Source organism: Chrysochloris asiatica, unplaced genomic scaffold (genome assembly GCF_000296735.1).
Source record: "Chrysochloris asiatica unplaced genomic scaffold, ChrAsi1.0 scaffold00128, whole genome shotgun sequence".
NCBI lineage: Eukaryota > Metazoa > Chordata > Mammalia > Afrosoricida > Chrysochloridae > Chrysochloris > Chrysochloris asiatica.
The window spans coordinates 7,737,407-7,754,017 of NW_006408646.1; the positions used below are offsets into that span (position 1 = coordinate 7,737,407).

At 42.4% G+C, this 16,611-nt stretch overlaps 1 protein-coding gene across 1 annotated transcript in view; it reads left to right on the forward strand.

Annotated features, from left to right (window-relative positions):
- Positions 1-978: 978 nt before the first annotated feature.
- OSBP2 (oxysterol binding protein 2) overlaps positions 979-16,611 on the forward strand; it is a 237,443-nt gene continuing 221,810 nt past the window's right edge. The window contains exon 1 of the mRNA XM_006869254.1: positions 979-1,586. Within this exon, the coding sequence (XP_006869316.1) occupies positions 979-1,586 (608 nt within the window). The remainder of the gene's footprint in view (positions 1,587-16,611) is intronic.

The window sequence follows — 16,611 nt, forward strand, 5'->3', positions numbered from 1 at the left end:
TTATAAAAATTTTTATATTAGTTTGTTGTTGGGTCCTCCAGTCAATTCTGACTCATAATGTCCCTATAGGACAGAGCAGAACTGCCCCATAGAATTTCTGAGGTTGTAAATCGTTTAGGAAAGCAACTGCCTGATGGTTCTCTCATGGAGTGTCTGGTGGGTTCGAACCACTGATCTTTCAGCGGTTCAGCTAACAGTTCAGCGCTTTAACCAAGATGTCACCAAAGTCCCTTATACTAATTTGTTGCTGTTAAGTGCTGTCTAGTTGGTTTTGATTCATAGCGACCCAGTATGTATAGGGTTTCCAAGGAGCGGTTGGTGAGTTTGAACCGCTGATCTTGTGGCTCAAACCGATCTTGCAGTCCAGTGCCTTATCACACAGCGTCACACCTGAACTGAACTATGTCGCCGCTTGTGGCTAAGCACGCGGAATAACCAGAGGCCGGCTGGTCTAGTAGGCAAGCGCAACTTCGGATCACGGTGTCTGTTAAGACAGACTTATTGACAGGTAATGGCTGCCATGGGGCGGGTCCCTGTGCTTCGGGCGCACGCCGTGGTTTTGTGAGTGGCATCTGTCCTCTCTCCCCTCCCTGCACGGTGGGGGGCGCAGGGCCTGGCAGGCAGAGCTGCGCTGGGAGCCGGCCGGCTCCGCATTCATCATTGTTCCCCCAGTGCCTGGCACGGCTTGCGGCTCAGGCAGAGAGAGGGTGGCTTGAAACGCGCTGTCTCTTCCCGTCTCCCGTTCGCTACCCACAGGTGTCTCCAGAGCGCCTCTTTAGGGCAGATCCTGAGCTGGGCGTTGGGGACTCCAGGGAGAGAAAGGGTCTGAACCGAGTCCTGTGCGCCAAGCGCTGACAACAGCCAGCAGCGCGTGCGCTGAGGGGCCGGCGTGCCCCCGCTGGTGCCGCACACGTGATGGCTCGGCCCCGCCCCCGCCCCTCCCCCGCGCAGGCCGGCCGCGCTCGGGTCAGGAGCTCTATGGGGAAAGCGGCCGCTCCAAGCCGAGGCGGCGGCTGCGGTGGCCGCTCCCGAGGACTCTCGTCGCTGTTCACGGTTGTTCCTTGCTTGTCCTGCCACACGGCGGCGCCGAGCATGAGTGCTTCAACGCCCGGCTCCCGACAGGAACTAAAGCCTCAGCCCCAGCCAGTGTCCGAGCTGGAGCTGGTGCCAGAACAGGTGTCGGAGTCAGTTTCTGAGCTTGTACTCAGGTCTGAGCCTGTGTCTGAACCGGTGTCTGAGCCGGAGTCCGGGAAGGCACTGGGACTGCAGCTAAGGCTGGGGCTGGGCCCAGGTGGAGGGGCTAGGACCTTCATCAAGACAACAGAACAGCTGGAAAACTTGCCCTTGATGAAACCCTTGTCAGGGCCGCAGCTACCTTTAAAGCCCCAGCTTGTTCCTCGACTGGGACAGCCCAGAACAGTATCGTTAGCGGGGCCACTTTCAGGGACTGGCATGACCTCCACTGCCCCAGCAATCTTACTGCCTCTGGACAGCTACAAGGGCTGGCTCCTCAAGTGGACAAACTATCTGAAAGGCTATCAGCGACGCTGGTTCGTGCTCAGCAATGGTCTCCTGTCTTATTACAGGTATGGAAGTGCCAGGGAGGGACCTTTTGAAGTTGGAGGGTGATGGTGCTGCCCCAGTCAGGAGGTCATGCCTCTGGATGGCCTCTGGGGTTGGGGGACACCACCACTTGCCTAGAAACATTAAGGACATTTTGATGCAAAGATATCCTTTGCATCTGACTTATTTCATTCAGTATAATCTTGAACTCTGGCCAGGAAGCCTCCTTCGACATGATCTCTAGCAAACTTGGGATTCGGGTACATGGGGATTTTGGAGTGAAACAGAGTGATCTGGACTCGGTCCCCTCTGGTCTTGATAGTTGTGAGGCTTGGGAAGCTTCTAGCAAAGGTTCCAGATGTCTGAGTTCCCTGCTTGTTTGCTAGCTGAGTTTAAGGTCAGAAAGTAGGTGACAGAAAGATGCTGTCTTCTAGTATCACTTTGGTACTTGCTAGTCAAGAGTCAGCCCTGCAAAGTCCTCACCCTTGGATTCATGAACTAAACACATTGGCAGTTTAAACAAACTCCCAGTTGGCTTCTCCATTTGTTTCCTGCTTTTCTTAATACTGGTTGCCAGGCCTTGAAGTGGGCATAACAAAGTCTCAGATGGATCAGATATTGTTTTGCCCTACAGGAGCCCACCTTGGCATTATGTGGAGAACCAGGAAACAGCTTGCTGTTCTCCTTTCTTATTCCAGAAGCAGTATGCGATTGAAAATGGAAGCCCAAGTGAAGTAACTTAACACTGTCTTCCTGTTGAGACTGGTTGAAAGGGGAAGATATTGGAGGCATCCTATTCTGTTTTACTGTGGCCTGAGTATGTTTCCTGGGGTTGGATTAAGTTTTGAGATTTCGGAGCAATTGTTCTCAACTTGAACATGGATTAGAATTCTACCTCATTTTACCTTTGTTGTGAAGTGCTGTTGAGTTGGTTCCTACTCATAGCAACCCTGAATAGGGCTTCCAATGTAGGTTTGAACTGCTAACCTTGTGGTTAATTGTCCAGTGCTGATCCTACAGTGCCACACCAGGATTTGGTTACTGACATTTTTGCTGTTGTTAAGTGCTGTCAAGTCAGTTCCGATTCATAGTGACCCTGTATAGGGTTTCCAAGGAGTGGCTGGTAGGTTTGAACTGCTGACTTTGTGGTTAGCAGTTCAGTGCTGATTCTTCAGAGCCATACCAGGATTCCTAGGTGAAAACAAAATGTTCAAGTTATCATGCAAAGAGCCTCAGTAGCTGTTCCCAAGTGGTCATGGCTATTTAAGTGGTAGGGTCATGAAAGCATAACAAAACCTCTTTCTTGTTGCCAAAGTTAAACATTTGAATGTTTTATAAGAGCTAATTCCCAAAAAGGTTTCCACACACAACTTCAAGTGCTGAGAAATGTGTTCAAGTTCATAAACCCAAGATATGTATCAAGAGAAGCATTAATATTAAAGTGCTGAATAAACATACAAATTGCATTATTGAACTAAGTTTGGGATTTTTTTTTTCATATGTACTGACACTGCAGACTAAGAATGAAATATTGAAGTAGAGACTGTTATCAAGGGAATAGAGAACTGGATAGATTTTTCAAAAAGTGACCATTACCTTTACCTATTCCATCCTTGCAACCACACCATGAGGTGGGCTCCCGAATGGTCCTGTTGTACATGCGAGGTTTGATGGGGGCAGTAGCTTGTCCTAGGTCACCTGACCTGTGTCTGTTTTAGGTGTATCCTAACACCCACTCATCCTTGAGTCCAGCATTTCCCACTTATTTATTTGCCCAGGTACTACTAACCTGTTGGGTTCAAGTTCATGTTTATGGTCTAGAGTCCCACTGTAACAAGAAGGAAGTAGACGTAAAACCTGACTTCATACATTTTACTTATTTTTAAATTAGAGCAGCAAAGGTGTCCCACCTTCATCTTTTCTTTTCTTTCCTTCTTCTTCTTCTTTTTTATACAAGGGCTATGTGTAGACAGTTGGCATTTCAAAGTAATCTCACATGTGCAGATTCTCTGGGTATTGAGGAAAGATACTTACTGCTTACTGATAAGGTTGTGGGGACAGATACTTGTTTGATGGGGCAGAGAGGGTGGGAACAAGTTTCCTGTGTGTGTACGAGAGGACAGTCCAGCTCTGAAGTTTAGTTTTTTGGAACTTTTCCAGATTCTGAGGTGGATAGAACTATTGCTTGACTTGCCTGGCTGCAATGAATGATTTCTGACATTTGTATAATACTGCACTCTCATCAGACTCTCTTGTGAGACAGGCCAGGGAAATGTCTTCATTCCCACTTTATAGAAACAGACTTACTGAAAGAACTTCATGGCATACCCAGAAGCACCAGCTTGGGTTGGCCTTTGGATAAATGTCACTGTAGAAAGAGTCCGAGTTGACTGCGGTGAGGTGATAAAGGCTCTTCTTAGGATGCTAGAATTACTTCTTCCTTGTGTTCCGTTCTGCCTTCTGGAGAACTCTGTAGTCTGCCCCTCCCTATGCGTCTCAGCACTGTGAACTGAATCCACCTTCTAGATGAGGCACGTCTATCCTCCAGCCTGCCCCCCACAATCCTGACAGTAGCAGGTGGGGCCGGGAGTGTTTTTCCTATGTGCAGTGTGCTCTGTGTGTGGGTGTATGTGTGTGATCTCCACCCACTTGAAGACCCTGCTCTTGACATTTCTCCAGGTGTGTGTGGCTAGGATGGAGGCAAAGTTCAAATACTTGTAAGTTGAAGCGGTTTCATATTTCTTTCTCAAACAGAAGACTCTGAAATCAAGAGTGAAACATGTATATATGTATGTGCTCTTTTTGATTGCGTCGTGCTGTAAGATAAGCACTGGACCAAAAGGTCTGTTGGAACTGCAAAGTCAGCAGTTCGAACTCACCAGCTGCTCCTTGGAAAACCTGTACAGGGTTGCTATGAGTTACAGTCATCTGGATAATACTTAACAACAACAACTTTTTGCTTTAGGAGCCAGGTATGGTCAGATTTACCTGCTAGGAATGAGAACCATTTCTCTTGACAGTGTCCCACATTCTAACAACAAAAATGTTTAATTAAGTGAAGCCTGGTGGCTGGAGAAAACTTGGGCACACTGATATTTCTCTTGTACCCCCATCCCATCCTCCAATTTTCCTGCTCCTAAGTTCTGGTCACCATCCCCTTTCTTTCTTGTTTTAATTCATCTACTTATGGCACTGCAGGATAATGCACTGGACCATCAGGTCGGTTGGAACCACAAGGTCAGTGATTGAAACTTACCAGCTACTCCTGGAAACCCCATGCAGGGTCATTAAGAGCTGAACCAATTGGCAGCACTTAGCAACAACAGCATGCAATAAAAAAAAAAACACATTTTAAATTAATTTCAGCCATGTTTAAACTTTATAAAAAAAAACGAGTGCTCTACATACAGTATGTGATTTTTATGGAATTTATTTTGACTGCTGTAAAAAAAGTTTATTGTGTGATTATACTGCTTAAAAAAGAACAAAGAATCTGCGAAAACACCTCATAACACGGATGAACTTGGAGGGCATTACACTGAGTGAAATTAGCCATTCACAAAAGGACAAATATTATATGAGATCATTATTGTAAAAAGTCAAGAAAAGGTTTTCATGCAAAAAGAAATATTCCATGATGGTTACCAGGGGTGGGAGGGAAGGGAGACTTACACATTGGCTAGGGCACAGATGTAGGCAGTTGTTAACTTGGGTGACAGGAAAGCAGTTAAAAAAAAAAAAAGAAGAAGAAAAAAATAAAATAAAAAGATAAGGACTAAATAAATGATGAAATCTAATTTGGGCAAGAAGGAAATTTAAAAAATATATATCATTGTGGTGAAATATACACAACAAAATATATCAACCACTTTTACATGTACAATTCAGTGGCATTAACTACATTCACCCCACTGTGTATATAACATTCACCATTATTCAGTACTAATTTATGATCTTTAATGAAAACTCTGTACCATTTAAGTAATACCCCTTACTCTCTCGGGTAACCACAAATGAACTTTGAACTCTGTACATTTACCTACTCTAGATATTTCATGTAAGTAAGAGCATACAATATTTGTCCTTTGCAGCTGACTTATTTCATTCAGCATAATGTTTTCAGGGTTTATCCATTTTTGTAACATTTCCCTTTATGGCTGAGTTGTCACTGTAAGTCTGTACCATATTTTACTTATCCAATCATCTATTGGAGTCCTGGTGTGGCACTATAGGATAAGCACTGGATTGCTTACCGCAAGGTCAGTGGTTCAAACCCACCAGCAGTCCTCGGAAACCCTATACAGGGCTGCTATGAGTTGAAACTGACTCAATGTCACTTAACAACAACAACGTTCATCTGTTGGTAGATGGTTAGTTTGTTTCCACCTTTTGGCCATTGTCAATAATGCTGCAACACTGGTGTACAAATATGTTTGCTTTGCAACTTTCAGTTCTTTTGCATAGATACTTAGGAGTGGGATTGCTGAATCATAAGGTAGTTCTGTGTTTAACTTTTTGAGTAATTACCAAGCTGTTTTCCATTGGCTGCACCATTTTAATTATACTATTTTTCCTTTCTCTATTTTCCCAATGGATGACTACAGAAATTCGTATACACTTGCAGGTGTTTCTTTTGATTAAATTTCTGGGCTACAGAGTATATGAATGTGTACTTTACATAATACCAAATTATTTTCCAAAGTAGATATACCAATCATTGTATACCTCCACCAGCAATGAATAAGAGATTCTGTGGATTGATATTCTTTCTAACACTTGGTATTGCCAATCAAATGGGCATGTTCTTGTTGTTGTTAAGTGCCGTTGAGTTGGTTCCAACCCATAGCGACCCTGTATAGGGTTTCTGAGGAGCAGCTGGTGAGCTTGAACCGCCGACCTTGCAGTTCAAACGGCTTTACAGTCTGGCACATTAACCCACAGCGCCGCACCAGGACTCGAATCAAATGGGTATAGCATGGTATACCCATTGTTTACCCGTGTTTCATTGACTATGCAAAAACATTAAACTGTATAGATGTTTTTGAATGTAAAAACATTCAACGGTATGGATCATAATAATTTATGGATAACATTGCAAAGAATGGAGATTTTAGAACTCTTAGTTGAGCTCATATGGAACCTGTATATATATCAAGAGACAGTTGTTCAAATACAATCAGGAGATACTTGTTCTGTATTGGGAAAGAGGTACATCAAGGGTTGTATTATTTCACCATACTTATTCAGTCTGTCTACTGAGAAACAAGTTCAAGAATCTGGACTATAGGAAGAAGAATGCAGCATCAGAATTGGAGGAAGACCCATTAGCAACCTGCAATATGCAGATGATACCACCTTACTTGTTGAAAATAAAAAGGACTTGAAGCTCTTAATGAAGAAGATCAAAGACTACAGTTTTCAGTATGGATTATACCATAACACAAAAAACCAAAAATCCTCACAACTGGACCAATAAGCAACATCAAGACAAATGCAGAATCTGTTGAAGTTGACAAGGATTTCATTTTACTTGGATCCACAATCAGTGCCTGTGGAATCAGCAGTCAAGAAATCAAATGACAGATTGAATTGGGAAAATTTGCTTCAAAAGATTTGTTGAGAGTATTAAAAATCAAAGATGTCAGGTGGAAAACTAAGGAGCACCTGACCCAAGCTATGGTATTTTAGATTATCTCATGTGCATGAGAAAGCTGGACAATGAATAAGAAAGACCAAAGAATTGATCCTTTTGGATTACGGCATGGGCAAGGAATATTAACTAAGCACTGGACAGCTAACCACAAGCTTAGTGGTTCAAACCCACCAGCTGTTCTGTGGGAGAAAGATGAAGCTATCTGCTCCCTAGAGATTTACAGTCTTGAAAACCCTAGACAGGGCAGTTATGATTTGGAATTCACATGATGGTGGGAGTAGGAATGGGGGGAGGGAACAAGGAAGATTGGCAGAAGAATGAACAACTCTGTGTTGGAAGAAGTTCACCCAGAATGCTTCTTACAAGAGAGGATGGCAATATTTCATCTCACATACTTTGGGCATGTTATCAGGAGGGACCAGTCCCTGAAGAATGACATCATGCTAGGTAAGGTAGAGGGTCAGTGAAAAAGGAGGAGCCTCAACAAGATGGATCGACACAGTGGCTGCAACAATGGGCTCAAACATAAGAGTGGTTGTTCGGATGGCACAGGACTGGGTAGTATTTGGTTCTGTTTACACAGGGTTACTATGAGTTAGAACTGACTTGATAGCACCTAACAATAACAATGTGTTGAGTAAAATTAGTCAATCACAAAAGAATAAATGTTGCATGAGATCATTGTTGTAAAAAGTCGAGAAAAGGCTTTCATACTAAAAGAAGCATTTTTTCGATGGTTCCAGAGATGGGAGAGGAAAGAAGTTTAAGTTATAGGGTAGGCACCTGTTTACTTGAGTGAAGGGGAAGGGAGTAAACATTAAGAGAGGTTGGTAAAAAAAAATGATGGAGGCAGGGGTAGACGCTGGAAGGAGTGCAAGAGTTAAAAGTTACAGAGGTATCATATATACAATCCTACAATAACAGTGATCTATGAATAGATGCATGGACAGACATGCAGGCTGAATGGGTGCGGGCGCACAGTAGGAATATACCCACTAATATATATAGGATTGACAGAGGATCTTTGTACATGTGTATTTACCTTTGCTGCAAACATATTCATGAATGTAGTAGAGCCTACAGGGGCAAAGTTATGAAAATTTGTTGTTGTTGTTGTTGTTAGGTGCTATCAAGTCGGTACCGACCTATAGTGACCTTCTGCACAGCAGAACGAAACACTGCCCGATCCTGGGCCAGCCTCACTATTGTTGCTTGAGTCCACTGATGCTGCCACTTGGCCAGTCCATCTCGTTGGGGGTCTTCCTCTTTTTCTCTGACCCTCCACCTTACCAAACATGATATCATTCTCCAGCGACTGGTCCCTCCTGACGATATGTCCAAAGTATCAAAATTTCTTAGACATCATCAAATACCCCAAGGGCCTAGAGGCTCAGGACCAACGTCTATTAGCATAGCATAGTTCACAAAGATAATGTTCTACATCTTACTTTGGTAAGTAGTGACTAGGGTCTTAAAGCTTGTGTGGCTATCTAAGGTACAACTATTGGTCTTTCCCAGTCCAGAGGAAAGAAGAGTGAAGAAAATCAAAGACACATAGAAACACTTAGCCCATTGGGCAAATGGACCATGCAATGACTGGTCTCTGCAACACTGAAACCAGAACTAGACCACTACCAACTGCTCTGAAAGGAATCACATTAGAAGGTCCTGAATAGTGTAGGAGAAAAATGTGGAACAAAACTCAAAATCATAAAAAAAAGACCAGGCTAACTGGTTGTATAAAGACTGGTGGAACCCCCAAGACTATGCCCTTACTCACCCTTCAGGTCTGGAAATGAACTAACCCCCACGACTCAATTTACAACTAAACAATAAACAGGTCTGTATGGGGAATACTAGTGAGGTACAGGCACTCAGTAAGAGTACAACCATTTACAACCCAAAGGGCAGCATTTGTTTACCTAAGGACTAAGTTCAGAAGTGTTAAGAAAAGGAAGAGGAATGTTAGCAGGAAACACAGGGAGAAGTGGGATTATTGATGTTACATTGTGGGGATTGCAATCAATGAGATGAAGCAACGTGGTATGAATAGTTAAATGGAAAACTGATCAGCTCTGTAAACTTTCACCCAACTCACAATAAAAAGTTAAACAACAACAACAAACAAATGAATAATATCTCATTGTAGTCTTGACTTGCATGTCAGTCTCCATATTTCACCTTGATAAAAAGCAGTGGTGTTTGGACTAGAATTTCTCCTTTAAGTGTGGTTTCCTTAGATACTTTTGTCCTGATTCTTGTTTGAGAAGACCATTTGATTGCCTAAGCTTATTCTAAAGGGAGGAAGTCCATAATTCCAACAGTTGAGCTTAGTAACATTCACATCACCAGGAACAAACCAATGTTCTTTGTAAATATTGTCATATTTCTGAAGTATTTCTGAGAGGTATGGGTAACTGTTGGCAGGTGTTTACTTCTTTCCAACAATGTGCTAGGATTATAAAGAAGAGATGAAGTTCTTACCCTGTTGGTTGGCACGTGTAATTACATATCTAAACATTTATAGTCTCTTATACCAAAAAGGAACGATCCCTGGTAGTTTAGAGGATTACAATCTGGGCTGCTAACCAAAAGGTCAGTAGTTTGAATATACCAGTCGCCCTAAGGGAGAAAGATAGGTTTTCTGTTCCTGTAAAGACTTACAGTCCTGGAAACTCTCTTCAAGGTCACTGTGAGTCAGAACCAACACGGTGACACAAATCACTAGTCACCATAACAAAAAGGAGACTATGGTTTGTGTTCATGTTTTGTTTTTTGTTTTTCCTTTCAGTTTTTAGTTCCCATTTGAGGACACTGGTGATTCATTGGTAGAATTCTTGCCTTCCATGTGGGAGACCTGGGTGAGATTCTTTTCCAGACAGTATAACTCATACGCAGTCATCTGTCAGAGAAGGATTGTATATTGCTGGGATGCAGAGCAGGTTTTAGTGGAGCCTCCAGACTAAGACTAACATTTGGAACTTATCATAGGGATGGTGCAAGACTGGGCAGCATTTTGTTCCCTTGCACATGGGGTCACCATGAAATGGGGCCAAGTCACCGAAAATGAACAGCAATGGCAGTTCCTAATTTAAAATTTTCATTCCTATTTCTCATCTCATAGGGAACATGTAATAATGGGAAGTCAGGGGAAAAAAAATCATAAATGATGCAGCATTTTGAAAGGTACTGGTCTTGGCAAATTCTCATAAGGGAAATGTTCCCCAAATAATTTTACATAAATTAACAGTAAAATTGTTTTGGTTAAGAAAAATTCTATCTATCTATCTATCTATCTATCTATCTATCTATCTATCTATCTGTCTATCTATCTATATTTTAAGGTTTTTATTGTGGATTGAGTGAAAGTTTACAGGGCACATCATCAGTTTCACATTCAACCATTCATATGACTTGTTTCATTACATTGATTATAATGCCCTCCATACCTCATCAGTTAACAGTGTTTCTCTCTATCCTCTTTAGTTTTTTGTTTTTTTTTTAAGAAAAATTCTATTTTGTTATATACACATTGCCTGTTAAAGAGCAAAGATGTCAGGTTGAAAACTAAGGTGTGCCCAAGCCATGGTATTTTCAGTCATTTCATACGCATGTGAAAGTTGGCCAAAGATAAGAAGGACTATGGAAGAATTGATACCTTTGAGTTATGGTGTTGGTGAAGAATATTGAAAGTACCATGGACTGTCATGATACTTAAAATTTTCTTGGAAGAAGTACAGCCAGAATGCTCCTTAGAAGTAAGGTTGGTGAGACTTCAACTCTTGCTTGTACTTTGAACATGTTGTCAGGAAGGATTAGTCCCTGGAGAAGGACATCATGCTTGACAATGTGTAGGGCCAATGAAAAAGAGGAAGATGCCCAACGAGATGGATTGATACAGTGACAGCAACAACAGGTTCAAACAATTGTACGGCTGGTGCAGGACCAGTCAGTATTTTGTTCTGTTGTTTATAAGGTTGCTATGAGTCAGCAGCAACTCAATAGCATCTAATAATAATAATTGCCTGTTTGGCGACCTGGTAAGTGACATTTGTTTCACAGGAAATTTTAAACAGCAGCATTTGTTTATTTACTGCTCACACTGATCTATTGTTACTTAGGATTAGCTAAGCCAGTTATCAATGAAGACCTCAAAGAGACTTGTTGTTGTGTTCTGTGGACTTGGTTCCGACTCATAGCGACCCTACACAAGGTTTTCGATGCTGTGAATCTTTACGGGAGCAGACCGCCTCATCTTTCTCCCACAGAACCGCTGGTAGTTTTGAACTGCTGACCTTGTGGCTCACAGCCCGATTCATAACCACTATGCTACCAGAGACTAGTCTGTGTTTATTAGAAACGAGACTAGAGTGAAGTGAAAGTAAGTTTTGAAAGTCCTTTGGCCTAAGGAAGAAGGCTGAACATTGGAGCTGATGCATTTGGGGGTGGTGGCTAAGTGACAAAAGATTGTGTGGCGCAACATCTTTGCCTCTGGGATGACAATTGAACCAAACTCTCAAATGCTAACTCATTAATAACTGAGCACCAAGAATTAGTATTATTTTTGATGTCAAGTTAGGTAATACTGGAAGGATGGAAATGGAAAAGACCATGTCCCAGAAAAGGCGAAGCTGAGAACGCACTCCACTGGGGTATCCACATATAAATTAGGCACCCAAAAGGTAGCTTTATGTTGGATTAAAATTTTTTTTTTTTAACTTTTATTGTGGTAGAATAAAAATGTGAGCTCTGGTGTGGTACTATAGGATAAACACTGGACTGCAAAGTCGGTTTGAATTGCAAGGTAATTGGTTCAAATCCACCAGCCTCTCCTCGGAAACCCTATACAGGGTTGCTGTGAGTCAGAGCAACTTGATGGCACTTAACAAATGTATAAATAAAACAAAGACATTTGCCCTTTTAACCATTTTAAGTGTATAATTCAAAGACATTAATTCCATTTACCATGTGCAACTGTTACCATAATCCATTTCTAAATGTTTCTCATCACTTCAAATTTAGAATCCCTTCTGCAGTAACTCCCCATTTCCCTCTTCCCCAGACCCTGGTAACCACTAAGAAACATTTGTTTCCATGCATGTATCTCTTTTGAATATTTCATGTAAGTAGGATCATACAATGTTTGTCCTTTTATGTCTGATTTATGGAACTCAGCATGTTTTCAAAGTTCCTCCGTGTCGTAGAATGTATCAGAATGTCATTTCTCTTTATAGCTGAGTAGTATCCCACTGGTGTGGCACTGTAGGATAAGCACTGGACTACTGCATTCAAGGTCAATGGTTCAAACCCACCAACCACTCTTTGGAAGTCCTATAAAGGATCACAATGAGTAGGAATCCACTCAACAGCACTGTAACAAGAACATTCCACTCTATGTATAGACCATATTTTGTTTACCCATTCATCTAATAATAGATGACTTAGGTTTGTTTCTGCCTTTTGGCTACAGTGAGTAGTACCTTTTGGCTACTAGTGAGGTACCCACTCAGTAAGAGTACAACTATTAACACCTGTGTTAAATTCTGTGTTAAATTAAAAACATCTGTGTTCCTGTGTTAATTTTTTTTTTTTTTTTTGATATATACATAGGAGTGGAATTGTTGGGTCATAAGGTCATTTTGTGTTTAGTCTTTTGAGAAATGCCAAGCTGTTTTGTTGGATTCAGCTTTATTTTGAAATACGTATATCTTGAGGATGATCCGCCACTTTGTTGAATGCAGCAGTGATTGGAGGAATGGGAAGTAAGGATGATAAGCCAATGAAAATGGCTTTACACAATCTTCTTAACTTTTTAAATTAGCTTCCAGGATCCCTGATATACAGGTTTATGTGCAAGACTCCCAGAGAAGCAGCCATCGATTCAAGATGGACCTCCATCCTGAAATGTTAAGTCTAATCAGATGAGACCTTGTGGGGTCCTCTGCAGGGGTCAGAGTGATTTCCAGTTTACCATCTCATTAGATCTTCAGTCACCCAGTGAAGGAATAGGGATGTTGTCATCCTGTTAGATGGAAAAAGAGGCGGAAGCTTACCTTGATAGAGGTGGCAGTACCAAGACTCATGGTCTTCTGACCTCAGCCTGCAAAGGTGTCCACCCACCTCACATGGGCAAGACTTCTGAGGCCTGAACTCCTTTTTCCTTATAGACTTCAAAGCTGTTGGGCAGAGTAAAGGGGCTAACATCTCACTGTGGTCCAAGGAAGTGGTGGTGGGGTGGCTTCTTGTTTCCTATTAGAAGAAGCCACCAGCCACCTTCCAAGTATCTCACACACAGTGGGGGTTGCTGCTCTGTGGGTCAGCTGGCTGCTCTTGGGTTCATCTGGCCATGCAGTTGGCCTTTGATTGCTATAAAGGTATACTTCTGATCTAGACCTTCCCAAGGCCCTCTGGTGGACCAGTTTTGCCATGTGACCAGGTATTTTTATGTTTTTGGTAGAGTGTCTGGTGTGATACTGGACATTGAACCTTCCTCAGGGAAAGCCTGTTGAGGTATATGGAACATCTGTGACAGTGAACACATACTAGCCATGGTTTTAACTTTTCTTGAGGAACAATAGCCAAGCCAAGGCAATGTGGGAGACGTAGGTGTGCACACCACCATCTAGTTATTGGAGTGGAGTCAGAGGTGGGACCACTACACATATCCTGGCCATTCACTAAGAAAGAGGCCGGCAGATTTGGACAAAGTGCTGTGGCAGGCACTCCCAGTGGCTAGGCTTCAAACACACAGCTTTATTTCTCCTCTGATCTTCTGCTGAGCTCTCAGCCACAAAGAAGAAAGGCCTAGCAATTTATTTCTGAAAGGTCACAGCCATTGAAAGCCCTAGGAAGGACAGTTATGTTCTGAAATGCATTGGGTTACCAGGAGTCAAAATTGAATTGACAGCAATGGGTGTGGTCTTCTTCTGGGATGTAGCTGGCAAAATGGGAATAGAGTGTGAAGTCTCTTAGACCAAGAGGAATGTCTACTTACCCCAAAGGACAGAAACTATAAAGATGGGTTTGTTTCCCAGATGGGTGTGCTGGCTACTGACAGGTGGGGAGGGAGAGATAAAATCCTGAATAAATGTGACATGAGCAGCATGATATGTACTGAATCACATACTGGGTGTCACCTCATGGAGATAGGACTTTAAGTGGCCCCTTCCATAATTATACCCCTGAAGCAGACTGCCAAATGAGTTTTAGCTGAGTGCTGGGCACTTTGTTCTTTCATGTGTGCGTCTTTTTCTGTTTTTAAGAGTTTTCATCACTTGCTAATATTTGGCTTGGCTTGGCTTGGCTTGACATCTCATCGCATGCTTGGCCATAGCTCTACATTTAATACCTAAGTAGATATTAGCAGCCCTGACTCACACCAGTTGCTCTGCATTGCTGGGCCAGTGCCTAAAACCAAGAATGGGCAGGTGACATTGCTGAGTTTGTGAAGCAGCTGCCAGATTATGTTTTCCTTTGAAACAGTAGGCATTGTCTGCTTAAAACAGAGTGTGGTGGCTTCTCGGGGTTCAACAAATGAAGTCCCAACCTATCCACAGCTCATCCCAGCTGGATCCCCACCTCCGTCTTTCCCACTTTCTCACCTCTTCTGGCCTTGACTCTTCTTCTGCTCACTTGACATGTCCCACCTCCACAAACTCTGTGTACCTGCTATCCTTTCAGCCAGGAGGACCCTTCATCATTAAGGCTGAGATCCTAGCTGGGCATTTCAGCTGGGATCTGCCTGGATCCCCCTTCAGGGAGCTGGAAGAACAGTCCTTCCTCTGGGTGATGTTATGAGTAACGCATTACTTGGCTGTGGGCACTATTGGTGGTACAGTGCTGTAAAGTCAGTTCCGACTCATAGCAACCCTGTACATGGTTTCTGGAGCTGTAAATCTTTACGGGAGCAGAAAGCCTCATCTTTCTCCCGCGGAACAGCTGGTAGTTTCGAACTGTAGACCTTGAGGTTAGCAGCCCTATTTGTAACCACTACATTACCAGAGCTCCTTGTGGGCCCTATTAACCGAGTATTAGTCCATCTTCTCTTTGCCCCAGGCCCCCAGAATATGGAGTCATATCATCTCATCATAGCTCCCCTGCTGTACTCAATAGACTCTCGGTACATTTCAGTAAAGTCTTTACAGAACACACACACTTCATGATTTGAATCTCTTTCGTGTCCACTTTATTCTATACCCCTGTAGTAGCTCATGTGAATGGAGTGACCACAGGGGACTGCACCTGGTCCAACTTTCTCAGACTCTTTTCTCATCCTTAACATGAGCCAAGGATATACTTGAGGGCATCAAATGTCTACTGTATTCCTTTGAAAATTAAACTAATTCATTAATTTATTTTAATAGACCATTTTTTTAGTAAGTGTGATAGTTAAAGTTTTGTCAACTTGACTGGGCCAGGATTCTCAGTGGTTTGGCAGTTAAGACATAGTAAAGTCCTATGATGAGATCTAATATAATATAATCACCTCTATGGTTAGATCTGTTATGAACAGCCAGTCAGTTTAAAGAAGTTTCCTCAGGGGTGTGGCCGGTACCATCTTTTATCTTACTAAGCTAAAAAGAGCAAGAAATGAGCAAAGAAAGGAGGGCCTACTACCACCAAGAAAGTAGAGCTAGTAGTGGAGTATCCTTTTGATCTGAGGCCCCTGAACTGTGAAGCTTCAAAATCCAGGGAAAGATTGGTGCCAGTGAGATCACCAATGAATTCTGGGCCTACAGATGCTGAAAGAAGACAAGGATCTTACTTCAGAGCTAGTGCTCTGGATTCAGACTTCTAGCCTCCTAAACTCTGAGAATAAATTTGTTAAAACCATTCAATTGTGCTATTTCTGTTACGGCAGCACTAGATAATTGTCAAATCATTTAAATTTTATAGAAAAATTGGGCAGAGAGTTCCCATATACCCACTCCTTCTGTACACTATTTTATGTTGTTAAGTGCCATTCAGTTAGTTCTAACTAGACGCCCTGTATTGGGTTTCTGAAGCTATAAATCTTTTCTGGAGTAGAAAGCCTCATCATTTTCCCAGCACTATTTAATGGGACCAATAAAAAATAGTAATCTATTATAAACACTTTGTTATGAAGGATTTAAAATGTATTGTAAGACTTGACAGAATGATATAATGAATCCCAGTGTACTTGCAGGTCAAGAGTAGATACAGAGATACAGAGATCGAGCCATAGTTGGAATGGGGAAAAGGGGGAATAATGTTAAGATGCTTGGCTGTCTTTTGAATCTTGGTTTTCCTTGCATTATAGTATAAAATAGAGGGGGAGAGAAAGGAATAGCGAAAAGCATCACCATAGAAAGCTTGTAAGTCTGTCTTCTGCCTATAACTGATTGGAATACCTAAAATGGGGCTACAACGTGCCC